Genomic DNA, 20,348 nt, shown 5'->3' with positions numbered 1-20,348 from the left:
AGTCAAGCATCGATCATCATGTCACCAGAATAAGACCCTCGACATTTATTGGAAAGGAGCATCAAGTTCATACCGTGCACTTTCGCCACCCTGTGAAGTTCATCATCATTTATTTCATCTGTAGCCTAAGAAACTGCATGTTTTCCCGATTCGTAGTGGGAGGAACACACACCATGTCATCGTGTGACTCCAAGTTTACTGAGCTATGATGGTTATTATATCAATATTTGCGCATAAAGTTGTAATTAAGTTTACCAACACAAGAATATCATACCATGTCGAACGAACAAATTTTCTGTCGGCATTTGTAAAATTGTACCAAAACTTCCTGTTTCCATTACAGCTGTCGTGATTTTTTTTGGAATATGGTATAACTTTACTCGCAGAAAAACTATATATGGAAACGTAGTTAGTGGCATGGCTGAAATGCAGTGATTCCTTGGCAGGGCTTTGCTTCATAAAATGTTGATGAAAAAATAATGAGGTCTGGAATTCCCTCTTTGCATTATTGATTAGACCGACCGACTGAGAGACCAACCGAGAGACAGAAATAATTCACTCGTTGAGTGTATGCTTTGACGATGTAGATCTCGGACACTGGAGGGCGCTATTAGATAGCATATACTGTATACATTTTAGATCTAACGAAAACATTCAGTTCCTCACATTTTTAGTGGAACTGGACACTGTTTGAAATGGGTTGATGTATTTATATATACATACCAACAAGAACAGACAGAGACTGGTATTTCATTCTGGACTTGTATTTAGTTTTCAGTCAGTAAAGGGAGAACATTGTTTCAAAAAGATCATAGACATTTTGTTTTTGCTATGTACAAGAAAAGTACAGATTCTGTGTCACAACTTGGTAGCGCTACATGCGTCAAACAACAGAACACCACAGAGACAAGAGCCTAGAAAGTAAACTGGTACAAACAAAGCATGAAACTTAAAATGGACAGCATAGAGGGCTGTGTGAGAGAGCGGAGGGGAGGATAAATTCTCTGAAAAAGGGGGAGAATTCTGTTCAGTTTGTGGAGCATTAGCAGTTGGCTGCATCTGTTTGTTTGGCAGTTGGTGATGATAAAATAAAATGATGAATCAAATAAATAATAAATTGTGCTTTTTGGGACATCATATTTACAACCATGTAGTAAGAATGTTATTAATGAGTCTGTCTGGAGACAGTGTGTTTGGTTTGGCCAAGTAGGAGGCCCGTTTCAAAGAGATAGCTCAGGGTCCAATAGAGTGCATTTATTTATAACAAAAAAATGGGAAACAAAAACAAATAAAAGCCACATTAAAATCATAGAAGTTCATCCAACACCAGAGTGTAAAAGAGAAACAGGAATCATGATCACTGTTATGCGTGGTTTGAAATCTGTATTATTTGACAGTGCTGGTCATCTATGAATGTTTGAACATCTTGAAGAACAATCTGGCCTTAAATGGCCATGTACTCTTATAATCTCCACCCCGCACAGCCAGAAGAGGACTGGCCACCCCTCAGAGCCTGGTTCCTCTTTTGGTTTCTTCCTAGGTTCCTACCTTTCTAGGGAGTTTTTCCTAGCCACCGTGCTTCTACATCTGTATTGCTTGCTGTCTGGGGTTTTAGGCTGGGTTTCTGTATAGCACTTTGTGACAAAAAATAAATAACTAAAGGGCTTTATAAATACATTTGATTGATTGATTGTTCAATTTGACTTTACCATGTGTGAATGAGCTCTGCTGTAGTATTTTATGTGGAAGGAGACCCTGACTTTCGTGTGATCTATGCATATATCCTCCCATTTCCCCATCTCCATCTTTGTTACAATGTATTGATTGTTATACATCAATATCCTAGACCTAGAAGACTACTAAGACAGGACAAATCCAAATACATTTTTGAATGAATCATCTCTCTGAATTCAGTTGCTATTGGACTTAACACAGGGGGTGTTGGGCCTTGATGTCATGCACATAATCAGTAGTTACTTAGGGGCCCACTCACTGAAGCAATTACAGAATGTTTTGAACGTGAATTGTGGGGGCTTGAGAACTGAACCCGACTTCAAGGTTAGATTCCACCGAGTAATTTGAGGACTTTCAGCTATAGAGAACAGGACAGTTGACAAAGTATTCTGAGACAGATGAAGCAGGTATATAATAATATCATTTTATGAGAATAATAATACACCTTACAATAAGATAACAATGTAGGCCTACCCTCTTGTCTCTAAAATGCAACTTATCCATGGATCTGCAGTTCCCACAACGGAACCCTCTCACAACTTTACCTGGCCTGTTGTTTTCTTGTAAATGCCAATTCCAACACCCACCTTTCCCTGACACTTTACTCTTTAAAACGTTTACTTTCAAAGAACTCTATGACTTGAACTGCCTAAGCCACTTTGTTGGTGGCCTGATCTTTCCACTGCCCTGCCAGGACTGGTATTTATAGAACCAGAGAAATGGATTCAAATCCAAAAACCTGCCTCAAACCAACCATAATTTGCACATTGTCATTATACACAAACATGCTCAAGAGTGCAACCCTTTCAGTAGGAAATACACAAAAATGATCACAAACACTCTTGTGTTTTGTGTTAAACAGGAGAATGGAACACACTCAGAATATCCCTCAGTGTTTGAGTCACCAAACAGATAGGCATTATTCCTTGACTCAGTACAGTAGTCCTATTGATTTAATAGCCATCTTCCCTTTGAAAAGGAACGCATGAACATAGATGATAAAGGGATCTATATGTAATATGTTAAAGGAAGTAATGCTTCTCTGGTAAGTCAGGGGGTAATGGTCTCTCCACCGGGTGTGGGTTCAGAGGTCAAGTGTCCTACAATGCTCTGTAATGCTTATTCAATTAATTCCAATACAGACTAAATGGCCCAATATTCCATTGTTAGGGATAAAATCATCTAATAGTGGACTGGCTATGGATATAGAGTGGGGCTGGACTAGGGCCTGAGGTCCACAGGAATAGCTACAGTAGACAGACAGCTCTCTGCCCCACTGTTCTCTCATCATCTGACTGTAACTAACTACATGGTTGGTCACACCAGCCACACCAGCCTACCACGCCCTCGCTTTGAATTTTTGATAGTATATTTCTTTAGTAGGCCATGCTCTCATGTGTGATTGTGTTTGGCTTTGGTTATTAAAAATAATGAGTGTATTTATTTAAGTCTATGGGGCAGCACACTGTTGCTGTGTGGGTCTCTGTGTGCTACCAGTGTGTGTGTGTTGTGTGTATTGCGTGTCTGTGTGTTTGTGTGCTTTAATATCACTCCCTGACAGCATTGCGAACCAGTTCTCTGTGTTTATTTGCTTTACACTTTATTGAATTGTCATGTGAGCTCTATTAAACTGAGGCTACAGTGACAGACTATCCAGAGTGGAGATGGGGGAGGGAAGCAAGTTTGTTACTGGCAGAGGCACAGAAATACCTATCTCTTTGCATGAAGTCTGACAATAGAAAAACAGGACAATGGAAGTCAACAATACACTTTTTTCTCACTCTATATTGAGTGTTTAGCCGGGTGTTTAAAGGCTAAATTAAAATCGTATCTTTAACATTGTAAAGTGTATGAGGGTAGTGGATATATTGAGATGGAAATGTGGTCTGTATCAGATACTACTTATGAGATGTACTGGGATAGGTTAAGTTTAGATTGAACCCACATAAAACGTGCCTGTGAGCATGTGTTGACTGCATGTGTATGAGCATGTGAGTGGCTCTGAGTTTGTCAATGTCTGTGTATGTAGCCATATGATGGTTGTTGTGAATTCTGGCAGCTGGTCCCCAGCTCTACCATCCATTGTGTGGAAGTCATCCAGTGAGATTATGATTCCCTCTGTAAAATAAAGTGCTGTTCCCTAATCTTTCTTCCTGTCCTTTCTTCCTGTGTGCCATCTTACCATCTCCCCCTTCCGTTTCCACTCCTCCCTTCTCCCTTCATCTCTGCTGTGTTTGAGTTTGTCTTGGCTTCATGAAATATTTCGGACATTCTCCTGTTATGAAACAATTGTTGTTATAATTGATGAATAACATTGTGTGGGTCCATGATATGATTAAAGATGCTGTTATACAAAGTTATACACATTGTACAAAGGATAGAAGGACAAACATTTACCCCAACTACTAGCAAAAAATACAAATTCATTATCTTGTAATATTCTATCTAAAATAAAACAATGTATTGAAATGCAAAACTATGAGTTTAGCATAATTCATTCTTCTAATATACCATTCTAAAAAAATATTTAAAAAATATTACTTTTTGCACAATGAGTGTGTTCTTTTTTCATGTTCTTGTTGAGTTATATGCTCTTACAGTATTATCCATTGTACAAATGTGGAACTTTAAAATGGAAAATCTGAGTGTTTTCAGTACTTTCAATCCAGGTTAAATGGATGCTATTATCCCCTCCCCAGTATCAATGGTGATTGGATATGAAGTATGACAATAAACCACAACCACACATCTGAGAGAATATTAAAATATAAAGGAGATTGGGTTAACCCTAACCCTAACCTGTCTGGATAAAACACACACAATCAAAAACAAAAAAATAAGTAAACAAACAAAACAACAAAGAATACCCTGTACAGATTTGAAAATATTCGGTTAATCCGGTTAGTGCTACCCGGGAGGTGGGAGGCAGAGGCGTGATGGGAATGAGGAAACAGACAGGATATCAAAGTGGCCATTTCCTCTCTAATGGCTGAAACAAACTGTTGATAAACAAGGATGAAAGTTCACCTCTCAGATAGCGTCACAAAATAACAGACCAAAGAAAATATACTATTTATATTATAAAAAAAGGAAAAAAATATACATAAAATACTGCATAACTGTGTGTGTATGTTTATCTGCCTATCATCATGCATACACATACACCTACAGACATACAAACACACGTACACGCTATGCATACACATAGTCACATATAACTAAGGCCAGTTTTGAGGAAGAAAACACAAGGAAATCAACAAAATGAATTTTAGCACAATGCTGATTCAGTAATGCCTAAATCTACAATGTGTGACCAGATCTGCAGAGTTATGCATATCCCCTTTGGACACAGCAATGCACCCTTTTACATTCTCTCTCTTTCTCAATCCAGCAGTACTGTAGCATCTCCCAGTGCCCTGGGTCATTTTGCTGACAGTCTTTGCCCTCAAGTAGCAGGAAATGGAAGGACAAGTGAGCTCCTTCCTGTGTCCCATACGTTCTACTTATTGGGCATTTGTTACAAAACAAAAAACCCAGTCGCTGCAGGTGTTTTAGTTCCTTTTATTCATGTAAGTAGTAATGCAGATCCTGGTATGGGTTAGAGCTCATGTTTTATTTTATTTCTCTCTGGTATTTGCACAATGTCCACCTGTTTGGGTCCTCTCTGTACTATCTATTCCCTCCCCCTACCTCACTTGCTCTCATTATGGGTGTTTGAACGACTCCTCTCTCCCCGGGAGAGCACATGATTCCCCTGTCCCCCACCTGACCGGGCCTCCAAGGGGAACACACTGTTACCCAGCATTCTCTGGGAGCCCTCCAGGTGGTTGGCCACGCGGTGGTGGCTGCTGTAGGAGCTGAGCTTGGGGCTGGCTTTTCCCAGAAGCCTCTGGGAGGTGTTTGTACCTGAGCTATCATGGAGGTGTTCCTCCTCGTCCGTGTCAGCATCAATGAACTTACTGATGGATGCGTCATGGTATGTGAAGACTGTCGGGATCAAGGTCTCAGGGGGTGGAGTCTTGCTGCTGGCAGTGGTGTAGACAGACACCTCAGGACTCATGAGAGAGTGGGCAGAGAGGGCAGAGCTATCTGAGAGGGCCCCGCCCCCTGGCCCCTGTGCTAAGGAGGAGGAGGAAGGGTCTGCGTCCCCGCCTTTGAAGTTGACCTTTAGGGAGCGGTTCTTTAGCGGGTTGCTGAAGCGTAGGCCCCGGGGGCTGTCAGAGAACAGGCCGTGCTTGGAGCCTCGTCCTCCAGGGACCTTGGTGGCGCTGTGGGGGGACACCATGGCCTCGTGCTCCAGGGTGGTCTCGAGCACGGGGTTGGTGCTAACCCTCCCTGGAACAATGGTGCTGGGGCTGTGGGAGAAGCGGGCACTTTCGGTGAAGTCAGCAGCACAACTCATGAAGCTGTCAATACTGGACATGCTCCTCATGTCTGTGGTTGGGGCAGGCTCTGTGGAGATGATACCCATCTCTATCTCGTCTCTCTTCTTGGGCGCTTTAGACAAATGCCCCTTGTCCTTACTGTTAAGGTTAGGCTGAGACTGGGTCTTGGCCATCTTGTTGTACATCTCCTCCAGTTTCTGAGCGTTGAGTTGCTGAGGGCTGGCGGGATGGGCTTTGTCTGGTGAGCTGGGCTCTAATGACTGAGCGGAGTCCATCTCTGAGGTGGTCCTTTTGGGAGTCTCTTTCCTGTGGCTAGGAGACAGGTGGTTGTCCTGCACCTTCCCCATGTTCTCTCCATTATTTTCTACCACTACATCTATGAGCTCAACACTGCGTGCAAACGCCTCCTTCATGTTCATGGAGATTATGCTGCCGTTCCTCTTGGCCCTCTCCAGGGCCTCCCGCCGTTTGATGGCCTTCTCCTGCCTCTTCTGCTCCTTGTAGAACTCTGAGAAGTTGTTGACAATGATGGGGATGGGCAAGGCTATCACCAACACTCCAGCTATGCAGCATAGACCCCCAATAATCTTACCCAGTAAAGTCTTTGGGTAGATGTCCCCATACCCCACCGTAGTCATAGTAATGGTAGCCCACCAGAAGGAGGCCGGGATGCTTTTGAACTTGGTGTCCTCCTCGTCCTTCTCGGCGAAGAAGACAAGGCTGGAGAAGATCATAATGCCCATGGCCAGGAATAGGATGAGCAGGCCCAGCTCATTGTAGCTCCTCCTCAGGGTGAAGCCCAGAGACTGAAGCCCTGTGGAATGCCTGGCCAGCTTCAGAATACGGAGGATACGCATGATCCTGAAGATCTGCACCACCCTCCGGACGTTCTGGAACTGTAGAACACTCTTATTGGATTCAGTCAGGAAGATGGTGACGTAGTAGGGTAGGATGGCCAGCAGGTCTATTATGTTTAGTGGACCCTTGAAGAACTTCCACTTGCTGGGCGAGGAGATGAAGCGGAGCAGGTACTCCATGGTGAACCAGGCGATGCACACCGCTTCCACGTGAGCTAGCTGAGGGTTGTCTGTCACCTGGCCAAACTCGTCTATGTCCTGCAGCTCCGGGAGGGTGTTCAGAGACAAGGCAATGGTTGACAGCACGATAAAGAGGATGGAGATGATGGCCAGGACCTGTTGAGACACAACCAAGACAACGTGCATCAGTCAAACGTCAGTGCATTGACATGTAGAACATTAGTGCCAAAGCATTTCATTGCTTTTTTGTCTGAATCCAACTGTGGGACAAAATTACTTTCAAAGATACTTTAAACATGCAGAAAATAATAACAGTCATTTTGTGAGGCTGACACCTGAAGAATATGATTAATTCACGAACCATTTAGCTCTCTGACTGATTCCCCCTGAACATTATGAAAAGGCTACTGTCATATCAGGACTACCAGCTTTTTAAGAGAAAAAAAGGTCAAAGATAAATATGATTTAGATTGCCTGGTTGAGCATTCAAGTCTGACCCCCCCTCCTCCCTCGAGCACTCCATTTGTTCATGCATGAATGCCCTCCCTTGAGCACGTCATCCTCATGCTTGTGTGACACTTTTGATGTTCTGGATTTCCCCTGATATGCGATTAAAATATTGGTATTATCTGAGTTTTTCGATGGCAAATGCCACTGTCTACTGGTGACCTAGCAAACTAGACACCGGTATCGCCCCCGCCTCCCACCTGATGTGTACCGTAGTGCTAGCTAGCAGACAGTGTCCTTCACTCCCACCTGCTGAGCACCTGGTCTCACTGTCATTATCAGAACTGCAGGAAAGCAGTGCCCGAAAGGCGGGGCGAAGGTCACTGTTTACCGGTATCCTAGCTAGCCACCTACTGTACTGGAGCCTCCCTGCCTCCTGCCTTTGTACGGGAGTCTTAGCTTAAAAATGGACTCTTCTCGTCTTTTATGTGGCTTGTGATTGACAGAACACACATGAGATGAGGGTGCACATTGATCCACAGATGGTGTGTGTGTATTACCAGCGTTCCCTATCAGAGCAAATTTGCAGGTGTTAAACTCTTGGTGTTGAGGTAAAAAGTGTTGTTTCCATTTTAGTCATTTAGCAGACGCTCTTATCCAGAGTGACCTACAGGAGCAATTCGGTTTAAGTGCCTTGCTCAAGAGCACATTGACCAATTTTTCCCCTAGTCGGCTCAGGGATTTCAACCAGCAACCTTTTGGTTACTTAACCGCTAGGCTACCTACCATCATTGAGTGTTGATGCTAGTGGGGTTAGTGGCGCAGCGGTCTAAGGCACTGCATCTCAGTGCTAGAGGCGTCACTACAGACACCCTGGTTTGATTCCAGGCTGTATTACAACCGGCCGTGATTGGGAGTCCCATAGGGTGGCGCACAATTGGCCCAGTGTCGTCTGGGTTTTGCTGGTGTAGGCCGTCATTGTAAATAACAATTTGTTCTTAACTGACTTGCCTAGATAAATAAAATAAAAATACATTTTTTCTTTACAATTACAAAAAAATACACGTGGGATTGAACTTGACGCCAAGTGCACAATTAAGCGTTATTTGAATCAAAAGCCCTATTTGGTCTTTTACCAAATAGGGCTATCTTCTGTATACCCCTCTACCCTATCACAACACAATTGATTGGCTAAAACACATTAAGAAGGAAATACGTTTTGTTATCAAGGCAAATACAAAATATATTTTGATTTGTTTAACACTTTTTTGGTTACTACATGATCCCATATGTGTTATTTCATAGTTTTCAAGTCTTCACTATTATTCTACAATGTAGAAAATAGTAAAACTAAAGAAAACCCCTTGAATGAGTAGGTGTTCTAAAACCTTTGACCTAATATGGACTTGGTGTTTTATCAAATAGGGCAATCTTCTGTATACACCCCTACCTTGTCACAACACAACTTATTGGCTCAAATGCATTAAGAAGGAAAGAAATTCAACAAATTAACAAGGCACACCTGTTAATTGAAATGCATTCCAGGGGACTACCTCATGAAGCTGGTTGAGAGAATGCCAAGAGTGTGCAAAGCTTTCATCAAGGCAAAGGGTGGCTATTTGAAGAATCTAAAACATCAAATATATTTTCATTTGTTTAACACTTGTTTGGTTACTACATGATTCCATATGTGTTATTTCATAGTTTTGATGTCTTCACTATTATTCTACAATGTAGAAAATAGTAAAAAATAAAGAAAAACCCTTTGAATGAATAGGTGTTCTAAAACTTTTGACCGGTACTGTACATATTTTTTTATCCCCTTTTTCATGATATCCTTGTCTCATCACTACAACTCCCCTACGGGCTTGGGAGAGGCGAAGGTCGAGTCACGCGTCCTCTGAAACATGACTCACCAAACCGCGCTTCTTAACACCTGCCCGCTTAACCTGGAAGCCAGCTGCACCAATATGTCGGAGGAAACACCGTTTAACTGACAACCGCAGTCAGACTGAAGGCACCCGGCCCGACAGAAGGAGTCGTTAGAGCGGCCAAACCCTGCCCTAACCCGGACAATTGTGCGCCGTCCTATGTGACTCCCGGTCGAACCCGAGTCTGTAGTGACGCCTCAAGCGATGCAGTGCACTCGGGAGGCCCGGTAGTGTCATTTCTCAATCTTCCCTACCTTGACAGTCATTCCAACTGCAAATTACAGGTGATTAAAAGTTCCAATTGTTGGATATCCTGACTGGCTGAATTCTGATTAGAATTATGTAACACTTCGTAAGCTAGTGATATGACTTGCGAAGCTATAACGTAACTTGCAAACCAGGAGTTTTAGACAACTGTGTTAGGGTAAAACTAGGCTATCAAAGTATGGTATTATCAAAAAGCAAAGTATTGTTTTAATGTCATTTTTATGACAAAATATGAACTTAGGCACTCACTTATTGAAGGCTACAGGACTGGATGTCATCCATTGCAACAGTTGCAATGGATGACATCCATAAATAAATAAATATTTCCCAGGGTGCCTTTGAAGGCCCTCAGATCAATTCTCCCCCCCCCCATTATTATTTTGGAACTCAGCTGGGGTCTGAACTTACTGTTGCGAGTTAGAATAGTAGACTACACAAGATGCAATTTCTAAATTTGGTTGTGCATCAGCAGTTTTCCTCTTGTTATGTCAGTCACCAATAGTCAGTGAATTAGTCCATGTCAGCTAACAATTTTTAGATTGCTAAATTAGGTTAGCAGCCAGCTATCTAAACAAATAACTGCCTGCCCCCCCCCCCCCCATTGATTTTATCAGTCAGTCTCACTCATATTAAAAATGGCAAAATCTACTCTCCGCCCCATGGCAAAATGTGTAGAAATCATGAAATGTGCTTTAAAACTGTAACATTTGCTCTCTGCCCCATGGCAAAATGTGTAGAAATCATGAAACTTGCTTTAAAACTGTAACATTTGCTCTACACCCCATGGAAAAATGAGTAGAATTGCATGAAATGTGTTATAAAATTACAAAATCTACTCTCTGGCCCATGTCAAGATGTATAGAATGCAGCAAACTTGCTTTAAAATTGTAACATGTGCTCTACACACCATTGCAAAATGTGTAGAATTGCACAAAATTAACTCTAAACAGGACTGCAGCGTGCCTATTGAGTCATGCAAAAATGTCTTCTCTCTGTCAAGAGGGGGGCCACTATGATGTTTTGCTTGCAATGTGGAGGCTTTGAATGTGGGTACGCAAACCATATTTTTTGTTGTTGTTGTGGCCTCCCCCCATCAAGGTTTCCCATCCCTGCCCTACAGTGTTAAAACAACACCCTAAAACAAGTTAATGTAACACCACAAATGTTAATTCCCTGACACTGAGAAAGTGTAACAGCATCAGCTCTAATAAAGTGTTAATTTAAGTCAGAAGTTGCCCATGGTTTTAGGGACCAAACATTCTTGTGGTGTTAGTTCATCAACACTTTGAAAAGTGTTAGTTTAACACTATTTCTGATGGTCACATATACAGTACACACTAAGAAATTATTACATTTAACACTGTGGGTGTTATGTTTTTTATTTCAAATTTGCTGTGCAGCTGTAAATTGTGGTGTCATATCCCTGTCAAATGTGTGACTTTGTTCCTCTCCTTCTTTCTGCCTATCCACTCAGTCCCTCCCATCTGCCTCTCTCCTTCAGACTGACTCCCTCAGACTTATTGTCCTAGTTCTTCTACAAAGCACCTTGCAAAGTGAGTTTGTACTACTAGCAGACTACTAGAGACCTAGATTCATAGCACAGCCTGTGACTCCCCTGCATGATAAGAGCATTTGAACCTGTGTGGAAGTCACAGGGGACAGGATGATGAGTACTACATGCTGAGTACATCAGGATCTGGACGAGGTCTTGTGGATTAACAGAGCGCATTCAGATCAGGGCCATGTACGCTGGGTGAGGCACACCTATTAGTCCTCTCCCAGCTAGGGCCAGTGTGTGTCATTCTGACACAAGGTCACAGTGGAGGTTGTGTTCCTATCCCTGTCCCAGGTCAGTGGAATGCAGGATTACTCCCTGGCACCGCTCAGCATTCATTAGCTTTAATTAATCCTGGCAGGTGAGGTGCCTGCAAACCCACCCTGGCCTTTAGGGAGAGGCTGAGCGAGAGAGAAAGAGAGGAAGAAAGAGACAAAGAGGTAGAGGCAGTCTGGGCTTTAGTGTTCCAGCATCAGCTCAATGCCCCAGCTAAAAGAGAGTGAATTAAAGGCCAGACAGTTCAAACTCAATCAGAGCCACACCTAACATGTCCTTCGTCTTGTCAGGATCCTGAGGGACCAAAGTCATCTAAAAAATAGCCTCCAACACTCTACTCAACAAACTGGATGCAGTCTATCACAGTGCCATCCGTTTTGTCACCAAAGCCCCATACACTACCCACCATTGCGACCTGTACGCTCTCGTTGGTTGGCCCTCGCTTCATACTCGTCGCCAAACCCACTGGCTCCAGGTCATCTACAAGTCTCTGCTCGGTAAAGCCCCACCTTATCTCAACTCACTGGTCACCATAGCAGCACCCACTCGTAGCATGCGCTCCAGCAGGTATATCTCACTGGTCACCCCCAAAGCCAATTCCTCCTTTGGCCGCCTTTCCTTCCAGTTCTCTGCTGCCAATGACTGGAACGAACTCCAAAAATCTCTGATGCTGGAGACTCATATCTCATATCTCCCTCACTAGCTTTAAGCACCAGCTGTCAGAGCAGCTCACAGATCACTGCACCTGTACATAGCCCATCTGTAAACAGCCCATCTATCTACCTACCTCATCCCCATAATGTATTTATTTATTTATTTATCTTGCTCCTTTGCACCCCAGTATCTCTACTTGCACATTCATCTTCTGCACATCTACCATTCCAGTGTTTAATTGCTATATTGTAATTACTTTGCCACCATGGCCTATTTATTGCCTTAACTTACCTCATTTGCACTCACTGTATATAGACTTTTTGTTTTCTTTTGTTCTACTGTATTATTGACTGTATGTTTTGTTTATTCCATGTGTAACTCTGTGTTGTTGTATGTGTCGAATTGCTACGCTTTATCTTGGCCAGGTCGCAGTTACAAATGAGAACTTGTTCTCAACTAGCCTACTTGGTTAAATAAAGGTGAAATAAATAAAATAAAAAATAAAAAGTGATGTATAAAAATCTACAAACACATTAGATCCAAAGAGGATTTGCTCCCATTAACGATTCTCTCAACCAATCACCGTTAATGACTCAAGTTCATACCATTTCAAGTGTAAACTGCACTTTACCTATTGGCAAGGACGAAGCATATCTGACCATTGAATATTGTCATTGTATGTCTCCTTATATTTCCAATGTGTTTATAACGATACTGTGTAGTGTTTGTGGTTCTTGAGTATTTCACTGACACACTTAAACTGACACACATTGGCTGATGTGGTCGTTAGGTATACTGTACCTCATGCATGACTAAGTGCACATTACGCCTGACATCCAGACATGCAATACTGTAACTCTGCCTGTGGACCAAGCACAAATGACGTTCCACAACATTCCACACACTTCAAGACATAACACACTATATCACGTGAACATTTACACACCTTTAAAGGTATTATGTTATAGCATTAAATAAAGCAGAGATATCCGCTTGCCCTACTGAAAGATTCATCTAACCTGCTCTCTGTGTCTAGTCTACATGTAGATGTTTATCTCTCACACTCTCACACTCAGTGTTGGTGTTACGTCCTGACCAGTATAAGGGGTTATTGGTTATTGTAGTTTGGTCAGGACGTGGCAGGGGGTATTTGTTTTATGTGGTTCGGGGTTTATGGGATATGTATTTATGTAAGAGGGGTGTTTGATTTATGTGTTCCGGGGTTTTTGGGTAATGTTCTTGTTTTGTATTTCTTTGGTTTTCTATGTTGTGTATTTCTTTGTGTTGGCCTGGTATGGCTCTCAATCAGGAACAGCTGTACATCGTTGTTACTGATTGAGAGTCATACTTAAGTAGCCCTGTTTCACCTGTCCCTTTGTGGGATGTTGTTGTACTGCTGTGTGTTAGCCTGCAACACTGATCGGTTTGTTTGATACTTGTTCTAATAAAGTAAAGATGAGCACTCAACCCGCTGCGCCTTGGTCCATGACGTACGATGACCATTACAGTTGGGTTACAACGCCGGGATGGGGAGAGCTTAAGTGTTAGAACATGGACCATGTAAAACCATAGAGCCAGCTCCACGCACTGAGAATCCAGGTCAATTACACTGTACAAAAATATAAATGCAACTTGCAACAATTGGAAAGATTTTACTGAGTTACAGTTCATATAAGGAAATCAGTCAATTGAAATAAATGTATTAGGCCTTAATCTATGGATTTCACATGACTGGGAATACTGATATGCATCTGTTGGTCACAGATACCTTAAAAAAAAGGTAGGGGCATGGATCAGAAAACCATTCAGTAGCTGGTATGACCACCATTTGCCTCATGCAGCACGACACAACTCTATGGGGTCAATTTCACGCCATATGTATTGAATTCAAAATAAAATAATTCGAGAACATGAAAAATAAAGTTGAGAATGTAAACATTATATTTTCGAGTATGGGTGAAATAACGGATGTCGAAATCAAAAACCAAACAATTGAAAGCAAAATGTATGGAAGTGTAAACAAAAATAATACATCAAAAGCAAAACCCAAAAACTTGTAAGCAAATAATTTTATAGCGAGAGCAAAACTCTATGACAAATGATTAAAGAAAATATTTGAAAACGAATGCAAAAAAACGTTTTCTGTCAAACTTTCCCAGCAACCAATCCTACTGAATAGATTTTGCCTATGCTCTTGCCTGCATGTACTACCTTTTGGTTACAGTACTCGTATCTTTGCTTTCAATGTCTTTTTCTTTGCTTTCACTGCCAGTCTTTTCGATTGCGAGTTTTGGCATTATTTTTCCATGAAGGGCGAGGTTTATGAGTCTCTATTGGTCCGCTAGTTTTGGAGTGACGGTTCGTCTTAACCCATCAATGAACATGATAGACAGGCTTTTTTTCTATTGCCTACTTAAGTAGACGTTCTGACGTCATCTTGTTTTAGGGTTTTAGCAAACGTACTTCAAAATTGTCAGTCACGTGTCAAAAATGTATGGATATTAGAAGCATGTCTATCTAATACAATTAATGACAAACCATCTAACTACTTAGGTAAACATATGAATTACCTGTTGCACAACATTTGGCGCAGGTGTATGGCGAACCAGTTACCAACACCTGCGCCGAACGTTGTGCAACAGGTAATTCATGTTCACGATTTATTTTATTTTGCATTCAATACATATTGTGTGAGATTGACCCCATACATCTACTTCGCATAGAGTTGACCAGGCTGTTGATTGTAGCCTGTGGAATGTTGTCCTCTTCAATGGCTGTGCGAAGTTTCTGGATATTGGCGGGAACTGGAACACTCTGATCGTACACGTCGATCCAGAGCATCCAAAACATGCTCAATGGGTGACATGCACTGATGTAAAGTACTTAAGTAAAAATACTTGAAAGTACTACTTAAGTCATTTTTTTGGGGTATCTGTACACTCACTACAGTGCCTTCGGAAAGTATTAAGACACCTTGACTTAAAAATAACTGTGCAGCGACGCTCCCCATCCAACCTGACAGAGCTTAAAGGATCTGCAGAGAAGAATGGGAGAAACTCCCCAAATACAGGTGTGCGAAGCTTGTAGAATCATACCCAAGAAAACTTGATGTTGTAATTGTTGCCAAAGCTGCTTCAACAAAGTACTTAGTAAATGGTCTGAATACTTATGTTAATGTGATATTTCAGTTTTTGTTTAAAATAAATTAGCAAACATTTCAAAATACCTGTTTTTGCTTTGTCATTATGGGCTATTGTGTGTAGATTGATGAGAAAAAAAACAATTCAATCAATTTTAGAATAAGGCTGTAATGTGTGAAAAAAGTAAAGAGGTCTGAATACTTTCCGAAGGCACTGTATTGATATTCTTGACAACTTTTACCTTTACTTCACTACATTCTTTAAAAAAGTATGTACTTTTTACTCCATACATCCCTGACACCCCAAAGTACTCTTAGCATTTTGAATGCTTAGCAGGACAGGAAAATTCACACACTTATCAAGAGAACATCCCTGGTCTTCCCTACAGCGGCTGATCTGGCAGACTCACTAAACACATGTTTTGTTTGTAAATGATGTCTGAGTGTTAGAGCGTGCCCCTGGATATCCGTAAATAAGAAAATAAAATGGTGCCGTGTGGTTTGCTTAATATTTGGAATTTGAAATTATTTATACTTTTACCTTTACTTTTGATACTTAAGTATATTTTAGCAATTACATGTACTTTTGGTACTTAAGTATATTTAAAACCAAATACTTTTAGACTTTTAGATTTTACTGGGTGACTTTTACTTGAGTCATTTACTTTTACTAAAGTATGACTATTGGGTACTTTTTCCACCACTGGTGACAGTGTCTGGTGAGTATGCAGGCTATGGAAGAACTGGAACATTTTCAGCTTCCAGGAATTGTGTACAGATCCTTGCAACATGGGGCCACACATTATCAGGCTGAAACATGAGGGGATGGCGATGGATAAATGGCATGACAATGGGCCTCAGGATTTCGTCACGGCATCACGGCATCTTAAAATTGCCATTGATAGTATGCAATTGTGTTTGTTGTTCGTAGCTTATGTATGACCATACCATAACCCCACCGCCACCATGGGGCACTTTGTTCACAACGTTGACATCAGCATATTGTTTTCTCACACAACTCCATACAGGCGGTCTGCCATCTGCCCGGTACAGTTGAAACCGGGATTCATCCATGAAGAGCATACTTCTCCAGTGTGCTAGTGGCCATCGAAGGTGAGTATTTCCCCACTCAAGTCGGTTACGACCCCGAACTGCAGTCAAGTCAAGACCCTAGTGAGGATGACGAGCAGATGAGCTTCCCTGAGACGGTTTCTGACAGTTTGTTCAGAAATTCTTCAGTTGTGCAAACCCACAGTTTCATCAGCTATCTGGGTGGCTGGTCTCAGACGATCCTTCAGGTGAAGAAGCCGGATGTGGAGGTCCTGGGCTGGCGTGGTTACACGTGGTCTGCGGTTGTGAGGCCGGTTGGACATACTGCCAAATTCTCTAAAATGACGTTGGATGCGGCTTATGGTAGAGAAATTAACATTAAATTCTCTGTCAACAGCTCTGGTGGACATTGCTGCAGTCAGCATGCCAATTGCACACTCCCTCAAAACGTGAGACGTATGTGGCATTGTGTTGTGTGAAATAACTGAACATTTTAGAGTGGCCTTTTATTGTCCCCAGCACAAGGTGCACCTGTGCTGGGGACATGCTGTTTAAACAGCTTCTTGATATGCCACACTTGTCAGGTAGATGTATTATCTTAGCAAAGGAGAATGGGTCGCTAACATGGATGTAAACAAACATTTTGATAAATAATTTGGTGCTTATGGAAACTTTCTGGGATCTTTTATTTCAGCTCATGAAACATGGGACCAACACGTTACATTTTGCATTTATATTTTAGTTCAGTGTATATCAACTACAATCCAAGCAGCACAGTGTGGTGTGAATGGGAACTGGATGCACATCTCTCTGGCTAGAGTGGGTGAGTAAAGTTGCGTACCAGGGAACACGGAGCTCTTGGCTCCTGAGCCCTGGTTCTAAAACGGGTCTTTGAGGAGAACTCACACTGATCAGATCATGACTAATGTGGCCTGACGAGCAGACAGGGCTGCAGCATGCCTAATGACTCGTACTAAATACGAACGACAGCCTTGAAACTGACTCCAGGTGTGTGTGTGTGCTAACTATAGAAGAGCAGCCGAAGCATGACAGCCCCCCCCCCCCCCAATCTCTCTCCCAAAATACACCTTCCCACTCCAGTCTGGGCGCAGTGCAAGTCCCAGGAGGCCAGGCAGAGAAGAGATCACAGTGACATGGATTCACTCAGAGAGAAGTATACCCAGGCCACTCATAGCAAAGACAACACTCTACAGAGGTGGATGGGTTAGACTACAGTGACTGACTGAAGCAGGGAATCAGGCAGTGTGGCAGAAATGTGTGAGTTTCCTGGAGGAGGAAGTGTGAGGTGTGTGTGTGTGTGGAGATGGCATCAGGGTCCCAGAGTATGGTGATTCGTGTGGGTGTGGAAGCCAGGCAGAGGCCGGAGCAGTGATGTGAGAGGAGTAGGGTTGATTTGTGGTAAGTGGGAGTGGGAGTTATTCTCGAGGGTACTGAACCATAGTGTGTGTGTCTGTAAGGTGGCCAGGCAGGGCAGCGGTGAAGGAACAGCAGGGTTGGATGTGTCCAAGGGGGCCAGGTAGTGCAGTGGTGAAGGAACAGCAGGGTTGGATGTGTCTGTAAGGAAGCCAGGCAGGGCAGCGGTGAAGGAACAGCAGGGTTGGATGTGTCCAAGGAGGCCACGCAGGGCAGTGGTGAAGGAACAGCAGGGTTGGATGTGTCTGTAAGGAGGCCAGGCAGGGAAGTGATGAAGGACCAGCAGGGTTTGATGTGTCTGTAAGGCGGCAGGGCAGGGGTGAAGGACCAGCAGGGCTGGATGTGTCTCTGGTGTCTGAGTCTTACGCAAACAGGAAACGGGACGAGATGTCCCCATGACGTCACTGCCCGTCATTAGGAGTAAATGATGAGGTAAAGGAGCCCGCGGATCCACTGCCATTCACTACTGCTACATCTGGCAGATATTCACATACAAGACAGGACAAACATTAATTCAAGTGAGATGTAGACACATTCACTCCTGTACACTTGTGTGCATACCACACACACAGTACATGTCTATAAATTCAGTAGCACACAGACACACACATGCAATCCTCCCCACCCTGCCCACAAATACTGTACTCATGTTTCAGTAATTAGACCAAAGCGCTAGCGGCCCCTCCCCCGTCTCCTTGGAGGCATTGTGAATATTTAATATGTCCTGAAGTGCGAGCAGAGCGATCCTCCTGTCCTGAACAAGGTATGTGTGAGTGGGTGGTTAGTGGGGTGCGTAAAGAGGTAGCAGTTCAATCAGCTTCATCAAGCTTCATGGAGGTTGAAGGATGAAAAGAGGGAGGAAGAGGGAGAGAGAACTTGCTGAGAGCAGCTCCCCTCCACTCCCCACTAGAGCAGGTAGTGTAGGTACTGTTAGGGAGCTCTGCTGTGGGGTTTGTATAGAGATCTGTGCTATCATGCACTGTCTGCACCACCCTGGGCGTCACATCTAGTTTTACCACCAGTCTGATGAGAGCTGAGGCCAGCCCAGGGCCAGGGGGAGATGTGAGAGAGGGGGAGGGATGGAAAAGAGGATACAAGAAACATGTCTGCCACCTGGAGCAGAGAGGACAGAGAAGGATAAATGTAATAGGATTGTATTGCTCTATAAAGCCTGCTATAGGATGGGAAGTTTTCTATCCCTCTCTCCTGGGCCACAGAGTATGGATTCAGTTCCACTGCACTTAATCATGGCTCTGCTCGCCCAGTTCACCGCCTGATCTTGTCTGTAGAGGGAACATTCTCTCTCTCTCTCTCTCTCTCTCTCACTCACTCTCACTCTCACACACATCATCTCACACTATTTAGTCTGGGTGAAATTTGCACACATAGGGTATTTCTGATCCTGTTATGTGTAGCGGTGCTATGATCTATGTACTGTATGCTTGACCTCCTTCACTCCCCGCTTATTACTAGGTCGTACAGGCCACGGCTGGAGGATTCAGTGTCACTTGTTTTTGTTTCTATTAATGACAATGTAATGGAAAGGATGGATAGAATTACCCAGTCACTGCCAGTAAACACTGGGTCTTCCTCAGGCCGACGTGAGAATAGCATGGGGTAGACAACAGTGTAGACAAAAACACCTACACCAATGGGGAACAGACTGGTCGGAAAGTTCCATGTTGGGAGTGACCCAGGTGTTTGCAAGTCTACCCTTAAACTCCCCAAAACTCGTCTCCCCTCCTCACCTACTCCCTCATCACCGTCAAAGAACCACTAACAAACAGCCTTATATGAGGCAGGTGGGGAGACCGTGAGATGGAGCGGTAAAGAGACAAAGAGAGGCACAGAGAGAGGAAGGACACATAGAGAGGAGAGATGGAGTAGTAAGAGAGAGAGGCTTGGATGCCAAACAAACAGTACAGCGAGACAGTTTCCTCTCCTCAAACCTCCTCTCTCCTCTCTTCAAACCTCCTCTCTCCTCTCTTCAAACCTCCTCTCTCCTCTCTTCAAACCTCCTCTCCTCTCTCCTCTCCTCAAACCTCCTCTCTCCTTTGTCACATTGAAGAGCTGACTGTGATTATGCAATCATGGGGAGATGACAGCAAATGTTACCCCCCCTCCCCAACCTTCCCCTCCCACCTCTGTGCCTGTCCTAATAAATGTGGTGCAGAGTGTGAGACAGAGAGATGGATGGCTGGGCTCCCAGGCAGTGTCCTCTGAAGCTATGAAGGTGGTGCTGTCACCGGGAAACAGGTGTGAGTGTGTGTGTGTGTGTGTGTGTGTGTGTGTGTGTGTGTGTGTGTGTGTGCGTAGGTGTAGGTGGGTGTAGGTGGGTGGGTGTAACTCTGAGCTTATGCCTCTGCCTCTCAGCTGTGCTAAAGCACATTAGCTGGTTTAGACAGGTAAGAGAGAGAGAGAGTGTGTCTGACTGTGTGT

General features: G+C 43.3%; 1 protein-coding gene across 1 annotated transcript in view; it reads right to left on the bottom strand.

The window, feature by feature from the left end:
* Nucleotides 1-4,942: 4,942 nt before the first annotated feature.
* LOC115207897 (potassium voltage-gated channel subfamily B member 1-like) overlaps nt 4,943-20,348 on the bottom strand; it is a 78,174-nt gene continuing 62,768 nt past the window's right edge. Inside the window, exon 2 of the mRNA XM_029775443.1 lies at nt 4,943-7,312. Within this exon, the coding sequence (XP_029631303.1) occupies nt 5,426-7,312 (1,887 nt within the window). The 3' untranslated portion in view covers nt 4,943-5,425. The remainder of the gene's footprint in view (nt 7,313-20,348) is intronic.

The sequence above is a fragment of the Salmo trutta genome, chromosome 14 (genome assembly GCF_901001165.1).
Source record: "Salmo trutta chromosome 14, fSalTru1.1, whole genome shotgun sequence".
NCBI classification, from domain to species: domain Eukaryota; kingdom Metazoa; phylum Chordata; class Actinopteri; order Salmoniformes; family Salmonidae; genus Salmo; species Salmo trutta.
This window is presented reverse-complemented; position numbering and strand designations above follow the sequence as displayed.